Source organism: Epinephelus lanceolatus, chromosome 17 (genome assembly GCF_041903045.1).
Source record: "Epinephelus lanceolatus isolate andai-2023 chromosome 17, ASM4190304v1, whole genome shotgun sequence".
Taxonomy (NCBI): Eukaryota; Metazoa; Chordata; class Actinopteri; order Perciformes; family Serranidae; genus Epinephelus; species Epinephelus lanceolatus.
This window is the reverse complement of record NC_135750.1, coordinates 18,282,356-18,305,112: the sequence shown is the minus strand read 5'-3', so window position 1 is coordinate 18,305,112 and position 22,757 is coordinate 18,282,356. Positions and strand designations below refer to the sequence as shown.

Genomic DNA, 22,757 nt, shown 5'->3' with positions numbered 1-22,757 from the left:
TTTTGTAAAACAGTAAAAAGCTTCTATAACAACATTTTATGCTTATTCTGTAACTATAAATCACCTGTTCTATAAATTAAATATTCTGCAACTATAAATCAACTATTTAATCCATTATTTCTTAACTTCTTATTTTCTTTGGTATTTTTTGTTATATACAGATATGCAATGATGATTGCTGGGTAATACGTATGTTGATGTTATCCAATGTCAACTCTCTGATCATGTCACAGGACGATATGTGTACAATAGCGTGCACTAGGGCCCGTCATAATAGTGTGCACCGGGGCCCATCGTGACTACCTTACACCGCTGGTCTACAGCTATGCTCTAGCATACTTACACACAGTGGTACTTTGAGCGACATGCTAAAATCAGCAGGCTAACACACTGACAATGATAATAACAAACAAACTGATGTGAAAAAAAACATGTAAAAAATACGTTAAAAAACACATAAAACATGGTAAAAACATGTAAAAAAAAAAAAAAAGATGTTAAAACAAACACGTAAAAACAAACATTAAAAAAAATGTAAAATACATAAAAAACTGAAAAAAATATATTAAAAAAATTGTTAAAAACACATTAAAGAAGACGTTAAAAAAGCATGTAAAAAATGTCAAAACATATAATGTTTATGACTTTTTACCATCTTATTTTAACATGTTGGCATGCTAACGTTTGCTTTCAGCACAAAACACAGCATACAGCTGAGACAGATGGAAACGTCATTAAATGTTAAATGGAAATGACTTTTTAGTCTTCCGACCACTCAAAGTACTCCTACACTTCATGTCACATTCACCCATTCATACACACGATCATACACTGGTGGCTGAGGATACCGTACAAGGTGCCACCTGGTACTAAGTTAAACATTGACATGCATTCAATAGGCCCCCAGGTGTGTGGCTTTGAAGCCACTTTGACATAGTGGCACTACGTGGAATTACAACTTCTGGGTCCGTCACGTAATGTCACTGGGAAAGGGGGTTGTAGCCGATTCCGTGGTCTGTCCAGGGACCATGGTCTCTGGCACGGACCAGTGGTCACCACCACTAGGGGCGCTAGAGACACTGGTCGCGACCAGCTCATCAGTGGTCAGGACCAGCTGGTCTCTGGCACGGACCAGTGGTCCCTACCACTAGGGGCGCTAAAGTTACTGGTCCTGACCAGCTGCACTGTGGTCCCTGTGGTCTGTGAAGTGACTTTAGTCTTTTCTCCCTTTTCAAGTCATTTTGGCAGCACTGTTAGCTGGATAAATGTCAAAGATCATAATATTTTGTCTATAAAATAAACTTGATCAGAATTATTATGATTAATATTGTTATTATTATTGATTATAAAGATCCCTGTGGTCAGGACCAGCTGGTCTCTGGCACGGACCAGTGGTCCCTACCACTAGGGGCGCTAAAGTTACTGGTCCTGACCAGTTGCTCTGTGATCTGTTCTGTTGTTTGGACCAGTTGAGTGATCTGTGGAGTGTTTGTTTTTAATACAAATTTTCCCTTTTCTTACTGTGTTAGCAGAATAGCCTAAATGTGAGAAGCCATAATCATTTGTCTATCCAATGTTATCACTATTAATAGAGGTCATAATAAGAATGATTAAATTATTAGTCATAGTTGTATGAGTAATACTATCGATTATGCAGGTCTGTGTCTTCCTGACTGGTTTAAACTTTACCAATGTGTTGCATTTTAAAAGCTTGTGACATTACCCTTTGTATCAAATCTTGATCTTGAAACTAATGTCAAATAAATGTAGTGGAGGAAAAAAATGTAGAGTTGAGTGACAAAGCGTCACAACCTGGCTCTTTGGGCCATGACAGGACGGGAGACACACTGAATTAAGGAGGTGTAACAAAGTAGATTTATTAACAAAAGGAACAAAATGTGAAACAAGGAAAATAATGAATAAATGGGATGTGAACATCAGTACTATCAGTAGTGTACGATGTGCATGTGTGTAAGATGTAATGTATGTTGTATGAATGCATGAACTGAGCATAAGGAACTAAACTGCAGCTGCCACATCACCCCATGGGACGTCTGCTGGAGAAGAGAGAGAGACAATGAATGAATCATGGGTTTTATAATCTCAGGACACTGGGCCCAGGTGCCCCTGATACACCAAAACTCCTCCCACAAACCCAAGTCACATCAGGAGGCTGCTGCCTCAACAGCAGGGGTCATCACACAAAGGAACATAAAATGGAAATACAAAAATGTAAAAGTTTAATTAAAAATTCAACACAAGTAGCCCACAGTACAGTAACAAAAGTAACAGTCGAATCTTGATTGATCCAGCACCTGATCACTCGATGATCGTTCCGAGGATTTTCTCGGCATAAAATCTTGAAAAACCTTCTAGTCTCACCAGGATGTCAACTGTGGTCTGCATAAAAGAAAACATTTTAGTTCAGGACAACACAGGGGAAAAAAACACAAGGAAGAGGACACATTAACAGCTTTATTAATGTTAAATTAACAGATGTAATTATATTTATGGGTGATCAAGTAACAGTAAGCTCAAGCTCAATTCTGTTAGAATGGTAGAACTGTTACAGTAATGGATACCTTTATGTCTTTGTTCAACTAAAATTGGAACTTACCTCTGGCACCATGACATCAGTGACAAAATCAATGTTTTTGAGGAGGCTGTAATCCAATGACAGCGTTGGCTTTATCAGATTAATGAGGTCATTCATCTGTTGGACACAGTAAGGGTAAATAAACAGTCGTTCATACACTCTGACAAAATGACCACTTTTAAAAAATTACTTTAAAAAAATATTACTTACGTGTTTCTCATTGAAACAGATCACAGTGCAGCTGGTCAGAACCAGTAACTTTAGCGCCCCTAGTGGTAGGGACCACTGGTCCGTGCCAGAGACCAGCTGGTCCTGACCACAGGGATCTTCATAATCAATAATAATAACAATATTAATCATAATAATTCTGATCAAGTTTATTTTATAGACATAATATTATGATCTTTGACATTTATCCACCTTTCAGTGCTGCCAAAATTACTTGAAAAGGGAGAAAATACTAAAGTCACTTCACAGACCACAGGGACCACAGGGCAGATCACAGTGCAGCTGGTCAGGACCAGTAACTTTAGCGCCCCTAGTCGTAGGGACCACTGGTCCGTGCCAGAGACCAGCTGGTCCTGACCACAGGGATCTTCATAATCAATAATAATAACAATATTTATCATAATAATTCTGATCAAGTTTATTTTATAGACAAAATATTATGATCTTTGACATTTATCCACCTATCAGTGCTGCCAAAATGACTTGAAAAGGGAGAAAATACTAAAGTCACTTCACAGACCACAGGGACCACAGTGCAGCTGGTCAGGACCAGTAACTTTAGCGCCCCTAGTGGTAGGGACCACTGGTCCGTGCCAGAGACCAGCTGGTCCTGACCACTGATGAGCTGGTCGCGACCAGTGTCTCTAGCGCCCCTAGTGGTGGTGACCACTGGTCCGTGCCAGAGAGCATGGTCCCTGGACAGACCACGAATTCGGCTACAACCCCGGCTGGCCACTGGGCCCAAAAAGACTTTTTTCCAATAGAGTTACACTGGGAAAGAGACATCTGTAAATCAGTGTGTCATTTTTTTGAGCGTCACAACCCCCGCAAGATGACGTGTTTCACTATCAGGATTTGATCCATTCAGTCTGATAGCATTTCAAAAGTCAAAAAGAGGTGTACAATTAAATAATTTTATTCCCATTCATGTTAGCAGAACGCTAAACTGGAAGTTAGCTGCTCAGCCAGTGGAAGTCTCCAGTGTTCATTGGGCCCTATGGTTCTAGATAATTTCATATTGGCTTCATGCACCTCTAAGCAGCTTTCACAGGAATGAACGGGGCCCCATATCCAATGCTGTATCCAGTTCTCTTTATACATCCATGGCTCTCACACAGTAAGAGTTAAGTATGTTGCCAAAGAATACTTCAGCGTGCTAGCTGGAGGAGCCGAGATTGAACCGCAGATCAGATTAGTGGACGACCCACTCTACCTCCTGAGCCACAGCCACCCCAATAATAGCAATATGCCTAATAATAATTACAGCAGTGGATGTAATAGAATACTATTATTAGTAGCAATAATAGCAGTAGTAATAGTAGAAATATGACTGATGGTAGTAACAGTGGCAGCAGATATACTAGAATAATATTAATAGTAGCAATAATAGCAGTAATGATAATGGAAACTATGGCTAATAATGAAGTTAGTTTTGCACATATTTGTTCATAAACTTGAGGGAAAAAAATGACTTGATCATGGGACTAGTCAAAAGTTCTGTCTGTCCAACAGTTGTGGAAACATTTAAGCCAGAGGCACCAAAGTTAATGTCACAGTGATGTCTAAAGAAAAGTCAGGGAATCACCAAATTTATTGGCCTTAATCCTCTGGGGACCAAAACAAAACATCATGTCCACAAATTCAACAGTATTTGAGATGTTTCAGAGTGGCCCAAAGGAGTGGACCAACGAAAAGTTCAACATTGCCATCCCTAGAGCCATGCTGGTCACATGGCTAAAAATATTAATTCATAATTTTCCACAACACCTGTGTTTGTGTGTGTGTGTGTGTGTGTGTGTGTGTGTGTGTGTGTATATCTTGCTCTCTAAGTGGGCCAAATGAGCAGGCAGCAGACTGGTACAAATCTGACACTGGGACTCACTGGGACTACAGTGGGATGAAATCTGATACATTTGCAAAAACAACAAAATTCCACAGGAGCTCTACTTCAATTTTAGCTCTTATTCCCGAGCCAAATACATTTTTCTTAACTTCTGTTCAAAGATAAATTTGCTGTTAACCACGCTTGGCAGAGATCGAACAAATATGGCGTATTTTGGGAGGGTTTGAGGTAGAGTTGAGGCATTCGTTTCTTAATGGCACAGACAGAGAGGATTTCCTGCTACAGAATTGGCTTGTATAGCACATTGAGAGCTTCGATAATTCACCCCACAAGAACTTTATAAATCACAAGGGTTTTAACAGGGTGTCTACGGGTATCAGACAGTTAAATTTAATGCTGTTTAAGACCCGTTCAAGACACCTTTTAAGCAAATTTATGGCAAATTTATGAACAAATCATGTTTTACTTATCAGGTAAGCACTGCAGGCAAGTAGTATATGTGGTCCTGTGCAGAGGTAAGTGTTATGTAGGAATATGGTTATTAGAGTGAGTTAAGTATCTATATTTTGCAGGTAAATGCAATGTATGAAGTAAAATGACAGTATTATAGTTTTTTAATAGAAAGTCTTCACTCAATTTTACAAAAATAAAATAAAAAAAATGAATAAATGAAATAAGATAAAATGTTTGGAGTAGTTAAGATTTAAAGGCCTGTTTTCACCGCAGGAACTGTGGGGTAATTTTACGGGGCCAGGGCCGTTGGTGCGTGTCTCCACCGCAGGAACCACCCCCAAAGGACAGAGTTCCGGAACTTTTACAAGGGCTAAACAAGTCCCTGCCTCGGGGTAGGTACTCAGAACGGCCCTGAAAGACTCCTGGGTGGGGCTTGGGGTTTACTTGGTGCTGATTGGATATACTCAAGGAGGGATGTGACGACAACAGAAAGCAACAAAATAGCCGGCATTTTTAAAACTCAGCAGACGAGGGTTAGCTCGTTCATATAGCTTCCGTCGCCACCTAAAAAAAACTCACTAAATGGCCGGTGAAAAAAATATTTTTTCCAGCGGATATCTTAGTTACAACATGATTGAGCTAGCAAAGCAGTTTTGTGTTGATATGTGTGGTATTTATTCAGTTATGGGAAATCACGATGTCTAGAAAGCATCAGCTAACAGCAGCATCAAAGCTAACCTCAGGACGTCATCTGTTAAAAGCCTCCCGTTGTCGGATACGACATGAAACTACTCCATTTAGCTCAATCATGTTGTAACTAAGACATCTGCTGGAAAAAAATATTTTCTTCACGGGCCATTTAGTGAGTTATTACAGACACCCCTATCGGCTAACGGCGTCCCTACATCCCCCGGCCAAAATGGTTGTGCAACGATTACGTCACATCCAGAGCCCGTAACTTTACAGGAACCTTCCTCGTATTCCGCTCTCTCAGTGGAGACATGGCGGTTGAGAGGGCTGAGCGAGAGGACATTCCTGTAGTAGTTCCTGCCCCCCAAATAGTACCAGGAACTTCTTCAGCGGAAACGGGCCTCAAGTCCCTGCCTCGGAGTAGGTACTCAGAACGGCCCTGAAAAACTCCTAGCTGGGCCTTGGGGTTTACTTGGTGCTGATTGGATATACTCAAGGTGGGATGTGACGTCAACAGAAAGCGACAAAATAGCCGGCATTTTTAAAATTCAGCAGACGAGGGTTAGCTCGTTCATAGCTTCCACCGCCATGTAAACGAAGAGACATGCCAGAAACCCAGCAACCACCTTAGCTCCTTCCATGTTGATTATCGTCTTTCTTATGTCTGCTTTCTTCTTCTTACTTCTGCTTCGTACTTCTGCTTCTTCTTCTTTGTTGTTGTTCTTCTCTGTTTGTTTCTTTGCCGCGTCACCCCAGTTAAAATGGTCGCACAACAATTATGTCACATCCAGAGCCCGATAACTTTACAGGAACCTTCCTCCCACTCCGCCACACAGTGGAGACACAGCGGTTGAGAGGGCCGAGCGAGAGGACGTACCTGTAAAGTTCCTGCCCCCCAAATAATACCAGGAACTTCTTCAGTGGAAACAGGTCTTAAGACTATTTAATGACTTTTAACACTGAATTTAATTTATTTTATGACTTTTTAAGGACCTGTAGACACCCTGTTAAATGATACTGATTCATGTAGTATCATGAAAGTGTGCTTTCATACAGGACGTTGCCATGGTTCAGCTGTGCAGAGCTTTGCTTACCTGCGTCACCTTCCTTTTATCTTAATTGTGGTGATTTCCTGTTCAGGAACAGAAAAAAGAGAGATGAGTCAGGAACTGGTCGACACAGGTCAAAAAAGTCACCTTACAACTGTATCCCAAAAAGCATTAGTGCTAGTAACACAGTTGAATTATGGAAATGATGTAAAGGAATGCATTACAAACATAATTCAGCCAAGTAAGCTCAATCATTGGTGGGTAGGTTTTGTTCAATCAGTTTAAACAGTTTTCTTACTTCACACTGTGTAGTTGATGGAGCCTCAACTGTAAGAGCAACATGCCAAACAAAGAGCAATAACACCTCCTAGTGGCGGCTTTCCATTCAAAATGATTTCTTCCACATAGAGATAGAAGGAGCACGAGTTGAGGTCATGTGTTTTAGCAACTTTTCGGTAGTTTCCAATCAGCAATTAGAAATTTACAGAATGTGTGTATTCTATATGCTCATATCAGTGCCTTTAATTTCATAGGTTTAAAACTGACTTCCTCTGTGCTGACATTTAAAAGGAGAAAGCTGTGAGTTGGACAATGGATCGCTTTACTGTACGGAGCAAATCACAACAAAACACCAATGGAGACGACCTACCACCAAAAGAAAAGAGGGAGAGAAAAACACTGTATCATTAAAGCTACCTTATTTGTTCTCATTTTTATTGTCTTATGTCGTGATAAGTGTAATAACATACATTACAGAAGCTATTGTGCATAGATATAAATACAGGTGTGCCTTGAGATGATGGCTTGCCCTTTGCTGTGCCTTGGGCACAAAAAGTTTGAAAACCACTGTAATAGTGTAACTACATTTTGCTGTAGCTTGCTGGTAGGTCAACAACATTTATATTTGCACAATGGTTCAAGTAGTTAAATAACTTTTTTTTGCCAATTTTTGTGTAATTAACTACTGCAATTTTGGGCCATGAAGGGAAAGGAATGATCTTTTTTATTCATTTTTTTATTCTTTTTTATTCTAAGTTTTTATTTTACCATTGCTTCTTTACTGTAATTGAACCCCCTTTGACCAGCCCCACAATCTTTCTTTCATTCTGACCACCATGAAGGCATCTGCCCAGGCAATGTATTCAGGCAAAGAGTGTAAACAAATGTTCAAAGTAGTTATTGCATACTATTTTAAAACTTAATCCTGCTTGGTGCAATACCTCCACCTGGACTCTGGTTTCTGGAAGGCAGGTGTCTGATGGACATTGTATATAAAATCAAAGCTGACATACCTTGTACCTGTCCATGAAGAGTGGGATGTTTGATTCTTTTTGGTTTAATTTATGGTTTACTTTTTTCAATAGCTTAATTAAGTGGCATTTCATACTGGCATGTGACTTATTTGTAGGTACCATATTTTGTTATTATTTCATATCACAAGTAAATTGTCAATTTGATCTTTTTTCAAACAAAGTCTGAACTACTTTAGTTAATCAAACTAGATCTCTATAGGATAGCTTTGCTGTAGTTCATTCTGTTACAGTGTTAAGTAGCTTGCAAAGCTATGCTTTCAAAAGGAGTTTCCCCAACACTGTGGGGGTTTCCCAAACACAGAAATGGTAGGCTATATTTGGCATGCAGATAACCAAAAATATAAGCTACCATCCTATCACACCTTTAGTTAGGCATACATAAACTACAGCTGGAAACATACAGTGGTGCTTAAAAACTATAGAACTGTTGATAATTGTTTTATAAACAGGGTATATTGTAAGCTAGACATAGTGCCTACTAAGCAGGACATGATTCAGTGTGATGGGTGAAAATAGACGAACAAATCTTTTTGAATGACTCCTTTTAGTGTTCTGTTTGCACTGGGTCAGCCTGTTGAACGTCCAGGTGCTCATGAATCTCTGACTTTTCCCAGTTCCCCAATCGCTGTTATCGTAGGGTGTTGCTCAGGCTGCCTGCTAAGGTGAGTGAATGAGAAGCGTTACATTTCGACACTAGTCCAGACAACCAGGCAGCTTCACTCATTGAACAAGACCGAATGAACTGTTCTCTTGATGTGGGACATCTGCTGCTTGCCCAGAAGAATAACAACTCAGTGCAGTAAGGTCACATTTCTGTAACATCTGTTGGGCTTACATACAAGTAGGATGCTGAATCGTTGTGGGGATCCGCTTATCCGGGTACTGGGTTGAAGGGGGGCTGGAGTCTATCTCTGCTGACACTGGACAGGTGACCAGACTATCATAGGATTGACACATAGAGACAGACAATCATTCACACTCACATTCACACCTATGGGCAATTTAGAGTCGGCAATTTAGAGTCATTAATTCATCTAACCTGCATGTCCTTGGTTGCAGCGGTATACCGCTTTTAAGGTAGGCCATACCGTGATATGAAAATTGAAGGTTATCATACCATGTACATTTGCTTATCTAAATACTGGGGAAAAAAATGCAACTGGATGGAGAATGTCACCTCCATTTTAGATACTTTCAAAAGGGAGGCTTTTTTTGCACATTAAAAATGGTTCCAAGTTTCAATTATAGTAATAAAACATTGATTCAACAAAAATAACCCTTCCATTTTTATTCCTTACGGGTCCTTCCGACTGATAATAATATTAATTCTGTAATACCTTGATAACGTGATATTTTCTGAGACAATTTATTGTACCGTGAAAATCGTATAACCATTGAAACCCTGGTCTTAAGACAGTGGGTGAAAGCCAGAGCACCCAGAGAAAACCCACATTGACACGGGGGAGAACATGCAAACTCCACATACACTCTTGCAGTGACAGTGTTAACCACTGTACCGCCATGCCACTCATAAATACCCTACTGCAGTGGTTTCAGTGGTCCAGCCCACTTGAGATCAAATCGGGCTGTATGTGGCCCCTGAACTAAAATGAGTTTGACACCCCTGCTCTAAAGATTTGAAGAGTTAATACTTTTATCAACTCAAAGGAACCAATCCAGTGAAAAGACTCGGTCCGCCCATCACTATCTGCCTGGTGCTATCAGAAACTGAAACTGAAGTTGAGAAAAAAAAAATCCCTCCATGAATCTCCGCCTACCATGTTGCCCTGTAATAAGGCGGTTACTGTAAACTCCTCACCAGTTGCATCAGGTCACAACAAGTGTGTCAGCAAAATGGGAGCCGATTCGACCAAGTTTCCTGCGTGGTTTTTCACCTTTAACGTTGTTCTGCTCTGTGTGTCATGGTAAGTACCCAGACCACAGATGTACTGCATTTGAGCTAATACAGGCGTTATGTCGAGACATGTTACTGCACCTAGCGTCACCCCTCGACAGCGTTTCCGGGAACTGTGTTAACAGCTAGGTTAAATTTAATATTAGACACAAGTGTTGAGGTTTAGAGGTGAGGTTGAGGTTGAATATTAGACTATTTAACACGACATACTGTTGTTGTTGCTACGGGCTAAGTTTTCAAGGAGGAAACAAATCGTTGGGTGACAGAATTCGCGGTAACACAGAGTTCAGAATTCTACGCAAAATATAACCGTTAGGAAAATGTGAAGGAGTAAACAAAGATAATACGTGTGTTAGGCGATTGTTTAATGGATTGTTTCTTCGATTGAACATACTGAGATGTTTAACTCACTTTTACTTTCTTTTCTGTCGCTGTATTTTCATGTCCAGTTCCCCTTCCTCCGCTCAATTGACAACCGGAAGTCGAACTTGTAATGATGGCACCTACGAACATAACGGGAAGATCTGTTGTCGGTGCGGTGCTGGTAAGTGTCAGTGTGGGGACAGTATCCTCCTGAGACCCTGCGTCCTCACATGTGGACGTCACATTTTGGGTTTCTTGCATCTCATACTTCATTCTGCTGAACTTAGACGTGTTGTACTTTGTTTGTGGACACATTTTATGCTCAGTAGCTGATCCCAAAGTGGAAAAGGTACAAAAAAACTCACCAAATGTTGTGGTTGAAACGTGTTTATTTGTGCTAAATAATTTCTGTAGTTAGATATGGAATACAAATTTGACCAATATTAGCAATAGTCTCATACTCGTTTGAGGACACTGGGACTTCATTATTGAATTATTCCAGCAACTCACACAGCCCAATTAGGTGTGACCAACTGTTCCAACATATGAAAAGGTCATTCGTAGACTGGAGTATGGAGCAGGGCAAATGCAATAGAGAGTTATAAAAAGAGCAAATCACAAGGCTTTCAGATATGTTGCATTATTTACAATTTTGTAGCCAGCCATGTTCAAGCATTGAAATGAATAGTTTTCAGTAGTTTTACACCTGAACAGTAACCTCTAACCCTGACAGTTACAACACCTTAAACAATTGTTGCATTTTTTTTTTAGGTGCTTCTTTGTTTTTTTGTTTTTTTTGGCACAACAATGTTCAGGTATTGAAATAAACAGGTTTATAATTAATTAAACACTTGTGGCTATTACAAATAAACCCATTGTCCCTATATGAGGACATCTTTTTCCCCAGAACTACTTCCTGTTCAAAGACAATGCTTAGTTTTTCCAAAGATACTGGATTACTACAAGATGGCCCACCTACAATATACTCCCATTGTATGAAATGGTATACATTTCCGGTCTCCTAATTAGGCGTTGTCCCCCATACCCCAATCAAAGACTATGGAGAACCACCAATCAAAGACGAGTATCCCCAACCTAGCTTCTGTCAACATGTGTGTACCCTTACTGGTCGTAAGCTAAATAAATAAACAGTCCGGGGAAAAAATATTTTTTCCAGCGGATGTCTTAGTTACAACATGATTGAGCTAACTGGACTAGTTTCATGTCGTATCCGACAACGGGAGGCTTTTAACAGATGACGTCCTGATGGGTCCAATATTTGCTTCCATGACTATGGGGCGAAAGAATCGGCCATAATCTGTAATCATGTTCATTTCTCCCACGGAAGTCAATGGACTCAGGACCTGCTGTTAGTCTCCTAAAGGGGTGTGGTGGTCGCGAACCCCACGTGACACTGATACAGGAAACTGACTCGCAGTGGACCGTCTTGGTTTATCCACCATCTTTGGTTTTTCACACTTATCAGGTCCTACATTCCCAAATAGCTTGGACAAATTAAAAATGCACACCAAACACAAGCTCAGAGGATATGAAAATCAGTTAGCAAATGTAGCTGCCTTTGTTTTTTTTGTTTTTTATTAAGATGCCGACAAATGATCCAAGTCAATTTGGTAGAAATGTGATTGCAAATTCTTCCTTTTGAGACCAAGGAAATTCATTAAGAAAATATATAGAAACTATAAAAGTTTTATAGTTCACTTACCTGAGACCCGGAAGAAAAAAAGGTTTGGATATTTTTGTTTTTTAATTTATTTTTAACAGAATTTAAGTAATTGTGATGTAAGAAATACATCACATAGATTTTTTCTCATATATGTGATTAATTAATGTTTTATAACATGCCCCTTGTTGTGGACATCGGGCCAACCTTTTCCACAGAATGTAGACCTACATTACAGTACAGTACATTTACATTATAAAACTTCCATAAAAGCCTTGTCCCAATTAAACGCCCAGTCCCTTTTACTAGCCTGGTGTAACTACACATTTTGACAAATAAACGCCTGTCTCTGTTAGAGACCTGGTCCGGTTGCAAAGCAATTAATTTTTTTTAATAGAAGTTCTTCAGATGTATAAAAGCAGGTTGTTGACTACCTCAAAGTATGTGTCCATTCCTAGATTACCCTGGAGGTTATTCATATTTCTTTAGTTGACAAGGGTCCACCGACTAAAAGAATCAAAAGGGGTTTTTCATAAAAATTAATCCAAGTTGCGAGTATTTTTTTAACAGAATAAAGTGGTGGCTGCAGTAATCTTCGAGTGCCGTAACTCTTTCTCTCTCTGTTGCGCTGTCTGTCTAGATTGGATGAATTATTCAGAATTGATATATTTTCTGAAACCTAATTTTTAAACGAGTAATATTCATACTAGTTTATATAAACAATTTGATCATATTCCTGATCTTTGCTGAGCAACAGTTAAGTGTGAAAGGAATTAAAGGCCTGTCCCAAATATAGGCCCGTTGATTTCAGTGATGTAAGCAAATAATAACGCGGGCTGTTAACTGAAGTTTTACGGTAGTTAAATTTCCTTTTAAAGGAACAGTGTGTAAGATTTAGGGGGATTTAGTGGTGAGGATTGCACATTGTAACCAGCTGAAAAACTTCTCCCTGTTAGAATTCCTTCAATGTTCATTGTTCACGAGGTTTTTAACGGGAGCCGAATTATACACAGAGGTCTCTTCCTCCCCAAAACAAACACACCAGGTGATTAAATGAAATGAAAACACTGAATAAGGAAGTTTCACGTTACACGTCACTAAATCTCATTTGCTCATGTGTGTCCATACTGTAGGTCTGTACCTGGAGCAGCACTGCACCACAAATCTACAAGTTGGAATATGCAAGGCCTGTGATCCAGGGACGTACAACAGGCAGCCTAACAGCCAGGGGTCCTGTGAGCCCTGCACATCCTGCGCACAACCCAATGGTATAGACATAATGGAACATTAATGTTTCTTTTTTGTTTTCCAGTCTTTAAAAAAAAATACAGCTTGAAGCAATGTGAGAGTCTGTCAGTGCTTCTAATGCCAGTTGTGTGGTTTTACTGTCCTTTTAGCCAATCTAGAGGTGGACGAACAGTGCACCCCAGCCAGGGACACAAAGTGTCGATGTAAAAAGGATCACTATTGCAGCAGTGGCACAGAAACCTGTAGGATCTGCTACCCATGTAAAGAGTAAGTTCTGCTCCTACAAGTATCCTTGAACTGGAAGATGTTGATGATGTCTTTAAAAAAGTGCCACAGTGCTGTAACAGTTTGAGTCCATGTTTCTTGATGGAGGTAGTTTGGGGAGTGTGGAAAAAGACGATAGTCAAAAACACAGCAGCACTTGAACTGAATTTACCACAATGCCCGTCATTTACTCATCAACCTTACACCGGGTTGTACGGTTACTGTCTTAACATAAATGAACAAAATAGAGTTCGGCACAGGCATCTTTTTGTAGCAAGAGCGCCACCCAAATAACTATTGTGTGTTTCGTATCCGTGTTTATTTACTTGTCCTCAAAGGCTGCCAGCAGAGTTTTAAAAATATGTGTATAAAGATGTGAATATCTGTCACTCATACTTGCTTTTCTTTTGGTTCAAGGTGTGGTCCTGAGGGCATCAGAGTAGCCTGTACAGCGAGAAACGACACAGTCTGCAATGAGAAAACTGATGGTATGGTTTAATTCAGCATTATTGCATTATGGTGGCTTCAGTAAGTACATTGTCTTATTGTTTGGGATCAAATTGTAACGTGCCTTTGTGTTTCAGGGGGAGATAACACAGGGATGATCGTCGGTATAGTTGTCACTGTACTTGCAGTACTCGTACTTGGTCTTGTTTCATACTGTTGGAAGATACGTAATGGCCGTGAGTATATCTACCACCACACCTACATTTAATAGGACCAGCAGAGGGCACTAGAGCCTCATGTGTTCCTTAATAAAATAGCAAAGTACAGTGATAATAACGGAGGTTCATGTTAAATTCAACATACATTCAGATTTAATTACTCTTGTTGTGTCTTCTAAATTCTTCGTTTAAGTGTGTTGTTTTTTCATTATTTACCTCACAAGGGAAGAGACAGCCGATCCCAGAAAGAGAGATGAATGGAAATGCACGTGATGTGGTAAGTTATTCTCCAGTGTTATCATCTCTTATAGTCTATTTTTAACTCTCTGACCTGTTTGAAGATGTTTGTCCTTTGTTCTGTTTTATCTAACCTCTCTTGTCACACTTGCACATGTACACCTGTGCCTGTATAGTAAACACTTTTCTGTCTCTTCTCTAATGCTAGCAAAGCTGCCCCTTTCTATAGGAGGTGCAGGTTAGTTGTCTGTAACCTTTGGTGTCCGTGTTAGTGTGCATGCTCTGTGTCAGTACTGCTGTAGTGTGACGTAGTTGTAAAGGTTGTGTTAGCAGTTTGATCACTGTTTTATTAACATTTATTCTACTTGTGTTTCTCAGGAGATGCAGCCACTCGCAGGTAAGAAAAGATCCACAACGCCTTTATTTATTGATGCAATATGAGAGCTTTAATTGCTGTTTCTCTACATTTTGAGCTTGTTAGATGAAATAGCTGATCAGTTGATAATCGGACTGAATCGACATGTCATTATGTCATTATACAGTGTGATATTGGAGCCCTATCTCACTTCAAAGTCGTCGAAATCCGGCGCTTGGGCAGTAACTTCCGCCGTCAAAAAACAATAAAAAAGCCGTCCTTTAATGTTGGCATGATACGCGGCCGGTTGCCGATATAGTTTAATGGTGCGCGGCAGCATCGGGGGGGAAGCCGCAGGACAAGGAGGAAAGTTAAGGTGGCGAAAGTCTGACTGGGGCAGGCGGGAGGGTTGGTGGATGGGTCCAAGACACTTGAGAGAGCAGTGTTCGAGTCCTGAAAGATTCTAAAGCCAAACCCTGTTCCTTTTTTCCTAAACCTAACCTATGTGTTTGTTGTTGAAGGAAAAAAAAGTCAATTCGTGGTGTTGTACCGACGTAGTGTGTTTATTTTGAAAGAGACTGTATGTAAACGGTAAATTTCCTGTGAAAATAGAAGTGTATTTTGAAAGAAGACAATGCATGTAACAGGCAGAACTTGACACGGCGTCCCAGAACATCAGCAACCAACATAGGGTACCTTGCACGTCGTATGTCGACGTGGAAAGGCCATGACCAAACGTCAATATGTGACGAGGTCGGAGTGAGGATGTGTTGGAAATTGTTTTAATATTAAATGATTTGTGTTTGGTAGGGTTGTATTTACGTACTGTAAAACTTAAATTAAAAGCCTCGTCCCAGTTTAAAACCCAGTCCCTTTTACTAGCCCGGTATGGCTACATATTTTGACAAATAAAGGTCTGTCTCAGTTAGACACCTGGTCTGGTTGCCAAGCAATTTTTATAGAAATTCTCTGGATGTTTAAAACTGGGTTGTTGGCTACCCACTTGAGCTAACATTAGTTCAATCAGGAGAGACAGAAGAGGGAAATAAAGAAGAAGTTTAAAGCGAAATATAAGTGCAACCCTATAACATGAATGTAAATGCCGCTGCCAGATCTATAAAGTTGCGATAATGTGTTGTCTTTCCTTTTAGTTCCAGTTTTGGATCTCCAGCCTTACTTGCATGAACTTGCAGAAGTGATAGGATGGAAGGATATGCACTATGTAGCAACGCAGAGCCGTATAACACCCGCTGTTATTCAATCTTGTCAACTGGACAACACCAGAAGTCAGGACCAGACATACCAACTTCTGGAGATCTGGGTGGAGAAGCATGGCAGGAGTGCCTCAAAGAAGCTCATCGAAATCCTACAGAAAGGTGACAAAAAGGGCGCAGTGGACAGGGTGATGGAAATATTGTCTAGAGAAAATCCTTCAGCTTGAATGTGTCTGTTGTGAGCACTTTTTAAATCTCCGCAGTGTTGTCTGCTGTGTGAATTGTTATCCTAAAAGCAATTGAGATGTTTACATGATAGGATCAATGTGTAAATCCTGATAAAGATTGTATGTGTTGATTCTGACTGTACTTGAACTTTTTTAAAGCAGAATTTAGGGTATGATTTTGGAGAGCTACTGTGATCTGCAATGGTGGTCAGGGAGGAATTACCAGTATCTGCCCCCATGTTAATGAACTAATGGTGTGAGGGGTTTTTGTTGCCATTTTCCTCAAGTGTGGAGTATAAGTGTTCATAATGATTAGATTGAATATTGCATGCACTGGTTTACGCCTCTCTCCACTTGTTTTTATAGTAATGTTGGTCAAAAGCCAGAAATATGCCATGCACTGTTTGTGCCACCATTTGTATATTGTGCAATAAACTAATAAATGTGGTAATAGTAAAAGTGTCACAGGGATTTTGATCTGTATGTATTGTCTGGTCTCGTTTTGATCGTCTAATGTTCATATAGCTGTTTTTTCTGTTCACGTGTCCTTCCATAATCTCAAACCAAAGTACAACAGTACATCTTAACTTCTGAGAACTATCAAACTTTTATTGCTGTTTTCTCAGGCTTGTTGCAGAAACAGTACTCTAGTTATTTAATAAGTTCTATATTTAAAAGTTTTTGTAAATATCAAAAGTCCAAACTAAAATATAGGCCATCTGTATCGTATTTATAAGTACTTAACAAAACAGTATGGGGTGCAGTGATGTTACTTTGTTACAGATTAAGAGCATAAGTTGAATAATTATTGAGTATCCTGAAATAAGTAGCAATAAACCTACATTATTTTCACATCTTTTGTCTACTTGCCGTGTATTTTGTTCTGGTTTCTGTTTTATTGGCACTAGGAAAACCAACAAACCCTCAAATTTGAAAAGCTGCGAGGTGAACTTTTGTCATTTTTGCCTTTAAAATAACATTATTTCAAACGTTTTTGTAAATATCGAATACTAAGCTTAAGAATAGACCATCTGTATCTTCTTTATAAGTACTTAACAAAGCAGTGTGGGGTGCAGTAATATTATTTTGTTGGAAATTAAGAGCATAAAATAGTTGTAACAATACAGATACATATTTCTAATTAAATAATTATTAAGGCGAGACACTGCAGGTGAATAGGGTAAAATTTTAAAATAATAGATATCATCATGAAACGTCCCAGATGATTACTTACAATAGTATGAAAAAAATGTATTACAAGTTTTTAAAATTCTAATGTTTAATTATGCAAATTATGCATTATCTCATTAAATATGTGATAATTTGCATAGATTTTAGAAAGATAAATCTGAACATCTGATAAAGTCAGGTGCAAAATTCTTTTTTCATTTTTACATATAAGATGGAAAAAAAATTACAGAGAGATTTAAGGATATCTGCTTTTATTACCTAGAAAATCAAAATAGACTGTCCATAGCCTTAAAAAAAAAATCAATTTTCGCCATATTTTTGGGAATAAAATGTCACATAAATCAGGCTAGGAATGATTTATTAACAAATCTCTCTGTAAATATCTTCAGAATATAGCTAGGTGTATAACTGGAAGGTTTGGTATACATAGGTGCTACGGAGGCTGAGATGTTCGACTTGGAGTATGACAAAAAACTCATTTTGAGAAAACGGCATTCAAAGATTTACATAACAACATAATAACAATACAAGTAGACAGAATGTAATAAAATAAACGTCTAAATGTATAATTTGAATGTTTTCACTATAGTAGTTTGAAAGAATACATATACAAGGTGTAAACAAGCCCAAAATCTCAAAATTGACCACTGAATGAAAAACTGATGTTTTTGCCTGCCTTGTCTCACCTTCAGTATTCTGAAATAAATACAGATAGACTTACATTCCCATTATTTTCACATCTCTTGTCTATTTACCTTGTATTTTGTCCTGTTTTTTTTGTCTAATTAGCACTAGGGTTGCAATATTTATTTTCATTATTAGTTTTTAACACTTAAACAATACACAAAAATAAGAAATCCAGGACAGAAAAAAAGAAAAAGATAATGATGACAAAAAAAAGGAAAAACTTAGGAGATGAATGACTATAAACTGAATAAGTTGAAGTCAAGCTTGAATGGAACATGTTTTAATCCTTTGTAACCCTCTTGCCCATAATTCATCTGAAATTGCTTCACCTGTATCCCCAGACCGAGCCTCTTTAATATGGAGAGAAGGGTTTGCTAAAGTAAAGAGACAGACAAAATGTGGAATGAAATACTTGGATGTGGGAGCTCTAGTCATTAGGTCATAAAAGTCGTGCTGTGTGGGCAGTGTGTCAGAATCAGGTAGTAGCTGTCTAACCAGATTTCTAATTTGGAGGTTATGAAAAGTGACCAGGAGGGAGACTGGATTTTGCCTGGAGTTTGGCAAAAGATGCAGATTGTTTATTGATATAAAGAAGTGAAAGTATGTGGAAAATATAGTCAATTCAAGATTCAAATTGCAAAAAAAAAAACCACACGCTCACATCTGAAAAACTGAAACAAGTGAATTTTTGTCGTTTTTGCTTTAAAAATAAAAATTGACACCGACTAAAATTCTGTCAATTCATTGTTTCAGCTCCAACTGGCACTTTTCATGGACAACAAACAACAAATGGTTGCAATTTAAAGCATTATCCTTTTGACCCATTACCCTTTCTCTTAGATGAATCAATAAATTCTTTGTTCAATAAAATGTTGAAACATTTCCAAAATTCTTTTCACTTTCACTGCCTGTTTCACAAGACAGAGAAAACACACAAATCTGCACAACTGAGGGGCTGAAAATAGAAAATGTTTGGCATTACTGATAAAGAACGACACTAAAAGTTCTGTCGATTCACTAATCGCTTTTAATAGAACGACACGAATCAGAGTGGATGACTGCCTGACACAAGAATCCCCTTACATCTCAGTATAGTGGTGATGTGAAAAGCGAGTGTCTGAGTGCAGTTTCTCTTTTATGTATAGTGGTTTGGTTTCTCAATCCAAGTTCCACATTCTGTAAAATGCAGATAATGTGGTCAGCGCTGACAAGAAGTTGGGATCGGGAAAATCTGTAGTTGTATTCTACCTTTTGTGCACCTTTTGTAAAACAAATCATAATATATTTTACTTTAAGATTGTGATGAAAGGGTTTTGTAGTGGTAGAAACATTGCGAGAATGTATGATGAAGAAATCGACAGTGAGGTCACTTGATGAAAAAAAATTAAAATAGGATTTACAAAGAATAACCAAAATAATCAAAAATAGATCATTTAACAAAGTTAAATGGATGCATATATAGTTATATAACAGAGTCATTTGACAGCAGGGTTTTTTTAAACAGCAGGTTTGGTGTTTTAGGGGCTTTCCGCAAATAAGTAGCAGTTGTGTCATCTGATGGGTATTTAAAGGTCACTTCACCCATATTACCAGATGCAGATACTTGAATCTAAGTTTTATTAGTCCAGACTTTAAGATATGTGATTTCTGCCTCCACAGCAATGTAGGTGTTTGAGGTACTCAAACTGTGAAATAGTCATTTGGTTTCAAGCCATACATGGGCTGGCACCCCAGTACATTGCTGAACTTCTCTGCCCCTACTCCAACTCTGACCTCTTGGATCCTCAGAACATTGTCTTTCAACTGTCCCACGATCAAGGCTGGTGGGTAAGGGAGAACGTGCCTTCGCAGTAGCCTTCCGCTCTCAATCAAATCCTTCCCCTCCCTTGACACTTTTAAGACAAATCTTAAAACGTACATGTTTTCAATGGCCTTTGGTTGTTTGTAGTTGCTTTAATATTGTAGTACTAGTCCATACACATTGAGTACAGCATACATACCATGACTTAGTCATACCAAAAATTAGAAAAAAACAACAACATTCGGCCACAGGGGGAGCCACAGCGATCGGTTGCATTTTAGCCATTTTTAAGCATTTTTCTGTTAACACCGCCCAGTTGCCAATTAGAGTTAAATTTCTCCAGTCACCTTGAGGCGTCCTGTTCTACATATCTACCAAGTTTAGTAAAAATCGATATGGCGGTTAGGCCTAGATAAGAAATTAGCTCTCTAGCGCCCCCATTTTGTTTGATGGGGTCAATAATGGAGGGGTCCCCTCAGATTATGTGTGATCATATGCCTACAAAGTTGCGTGGTGATCGGTGAAACCCTTGAAATGTTATACACCTTTATGTGATGAGCCGCACCCTCCGCAATATTCATTGCCTTATAGAAGTCAGTTTTAGTAAGTTTTCCAACTTTTGCCAAGAGGGAACTTTAGATATTGGTCCCTAGATTATGTTCACCGAGTTTCATGCAGATCAGTCAAACTTCCTAGGAAGAGATCGATTTTAAGTGTTTTTCAAAAAATTCAAAATGGCGGGAAATCTATATAACCTGAAGTTATGGGTTCTTGAGGCAAATGTGTTCCTCATGAGGAGAGGCATCTCTGTGCAAAGTTTCATAAAAATGCTCATACAGCAAAATAACATGTTTGTCTTAGGTAGACATCAGTGTAGACAGACATAAAACCACCTAACACTTCGACAGATTCATGTTTCAGTCCCATATAACCATGAGGAAGGAAGCCCATCTGTTCAGTCCAGTCATTTCAGGTCTGCTGATTAGCCTGTCCACTTTCATTTCTCATTATTGCAACACTGGCACTGATGTGCCCTCATTCACTTTTAAAATCAGCCAGAGCTGCTTTCAAAGGTCAGTGTGTGTAATCTGTGATGACATCCAAGCATAGTTTCTAATATTACTTTTCACAGACTCTTTTTGTTGAGACATCAGCACCCTCAGTGTTATTATTTCTACAGTAACTCTACATCATCGTCTCCTTTTCATTGTCAACAAAATTCAGTTTGGCATATATCTGTTTCCTGGAAATTATTTTAAAAAATGACAGCACATGGGAATAACTTTCAGTGAAGAGAGTGGGTGGGATATATAAAACTACAGATTAGTATATGTTGAGAATATTAAGAGAACCTGCTACGGTCACAAAAACATATACAATTATCAAAATGGAGAGAAATGATGCTGCAACTCCTACATTGGGAAAAATAAAGAGGGAACATTTGTTTCAGGGCCGACCCCAGACATTTGGGGGCCTAAAGAAGGATTTGGTTTTGGGGCTCCTCATTATAACCTGTTCAAATGGCACTGAACAAACTTCCCTGCTAAAAGAAAAAGCATAGACCAGCATGGTTTACTGTACATGCTATTAACAGCACATGTTGTTCTTGCACTTATATATATATATATATATATATACCCACAAAAAGTACCACAATTTGTATATAACCCATGTAATCAGGGGGGCTGTGATCATGTAACCAATGCACTGATGGTAGTTAAGAAGGAAGTAGTATAAAGACCAAAAGTCCACATAAGGAGGTAGGCTGGGGTGGTGAAACAAAGGACTTTCCCCCATAAGACCAGCATTTGGGACTGTGTGAAACTATAGCTCCGTTTCCACCAAACACTTTCAGTATAGTACCTTTGGAACCAAAAGTAACCCTTCAGACATGGTACCTAGACCCTAGGTCCGTTTAGTGTTTGCACTGCAAACAGTACTTTTAAATGTGGGCAGGGCTGTTGTCACTCACTGCTCTGTCCTGAACTGTATTTTCTAGCTCTTCACTGGTGACACAAGGGGACGTCTGCAACTCGTTTATCATTAACAAAATGAGGGCAAAATAGAACAGGCTGCAGTGAGAGTCTCTCTCCATGGGTTATTGAAAAATACTGGATTTGTGCATTAGTCCTTCTCAGGCAAGCTCAGGGGTTTAGTGTTGCCGTAGCCACAGGGTGAGGATTAGAATAAATGCAGTTCACATAATCTGGTCGAAATTAATATATATTTTCAAACACTTAAAGATCCTAAAAGTGCATTTCATCCAAAAGAAACAATAAAAACGAAAGTAATGGTCAAAGTTATCATTGAAATTTGAGGTGTGATGATGGATTCACATTGTTAACTCATAGATCTGGTAACATTACAAGTTAACGTTCCACCTTAAAAGTTGCTGGCAGTCAGCCCAGTAAATTAAAGTATTTTTTCCTCAGACTACAGCTGCTGCAAGAGGCAGCAAAAACATCCTTTCATTTTATAGTTGTTACTAATGTATGTAAAACTCTCCACAGTATGAACAGAGGTTACATGAGCCACAAACCAGCCACAACTCAGCCCTGAGCAGAGTGACCGTGTGCTATTGACCAATCAACAGACTGCAGTGTTCACAGCTCCACCTTTTAGTACCAGATCGGTGTGCTAGGTACCCCAACAGGGGGGGGGGGGGGGGGGGGGGGCAAAAATGGGAACAGTACGGAATGGTTCCATTGGTACCATCCACAATTTTTCACAGTGGAAA

At 39.1% G+C, this 22,757-nt stretch overlaps 1 protein-coding gene and 1 long non-coding RNA gene across 4 annotated transcripts; one reads left to right on the top strand and one right to left on the bottom strand.

The window, feature by feature from the left end:
• Positions 1-1,862: 1,862 nt before the first annotated feature.
• LOC117247902 (uncharacterized) lies at positions 1,863-10,568 on the bottom strand. 3 transcript variants are annotated; one of them, XR_004500860.2, is made up of 6 exons: positions 10,499-10,550; positions 9,012-9,109; positions 6,905-6,942; positions 2,618-2,713; positions 2,316-2,400; positions 1,863-2,054 (listed from the first exon to the last, which is right to left on the bottom strand). It is a non-coding gene; the product is annotated as an uncharacterized LOC117247902 (long non-coding RNA). The 3 variants fall into 3 exon arrangements; XR_013487848.1 differs by having other exon boundaries at positions 1,863-2,400; XR_013487849.1 differs by lacking the exon at positions 9,012-9,109 and having other exon boundaries at positions 1,863-2,400; positions 10,499-10,568.
• On the top strand, positions 9,940-17,195 carry LOC117247901 (tumor necrosis factor receptor superfamily member 6-like). The gene is made up of 9 exons (XM_033612548.2): positions 9,940-10,097; positions 10,537-10,631; positions 13,265-13,399; positions 13,529-13,646; positions 14,061-14,131; positions 14,228-14,326; positions 14,533-14,585; positions 14,924-14,942; positions 16,052-17,195. The coding sequence occupies exons 1-9, from the start codon at positions 9,952-9,954 to the stop codon at positions 16,339-16,341; spliced, it is 1,026 nt and encodes a 341-aa protein (XP_033468439.2). The 5' UTR covers positions 9,940-9,951; the 3' UTR covers positions 16,342-17,195.
• The last annotated feature ends 5,562 nt before the right edge of the window (positions 17,196-22,757 follow it).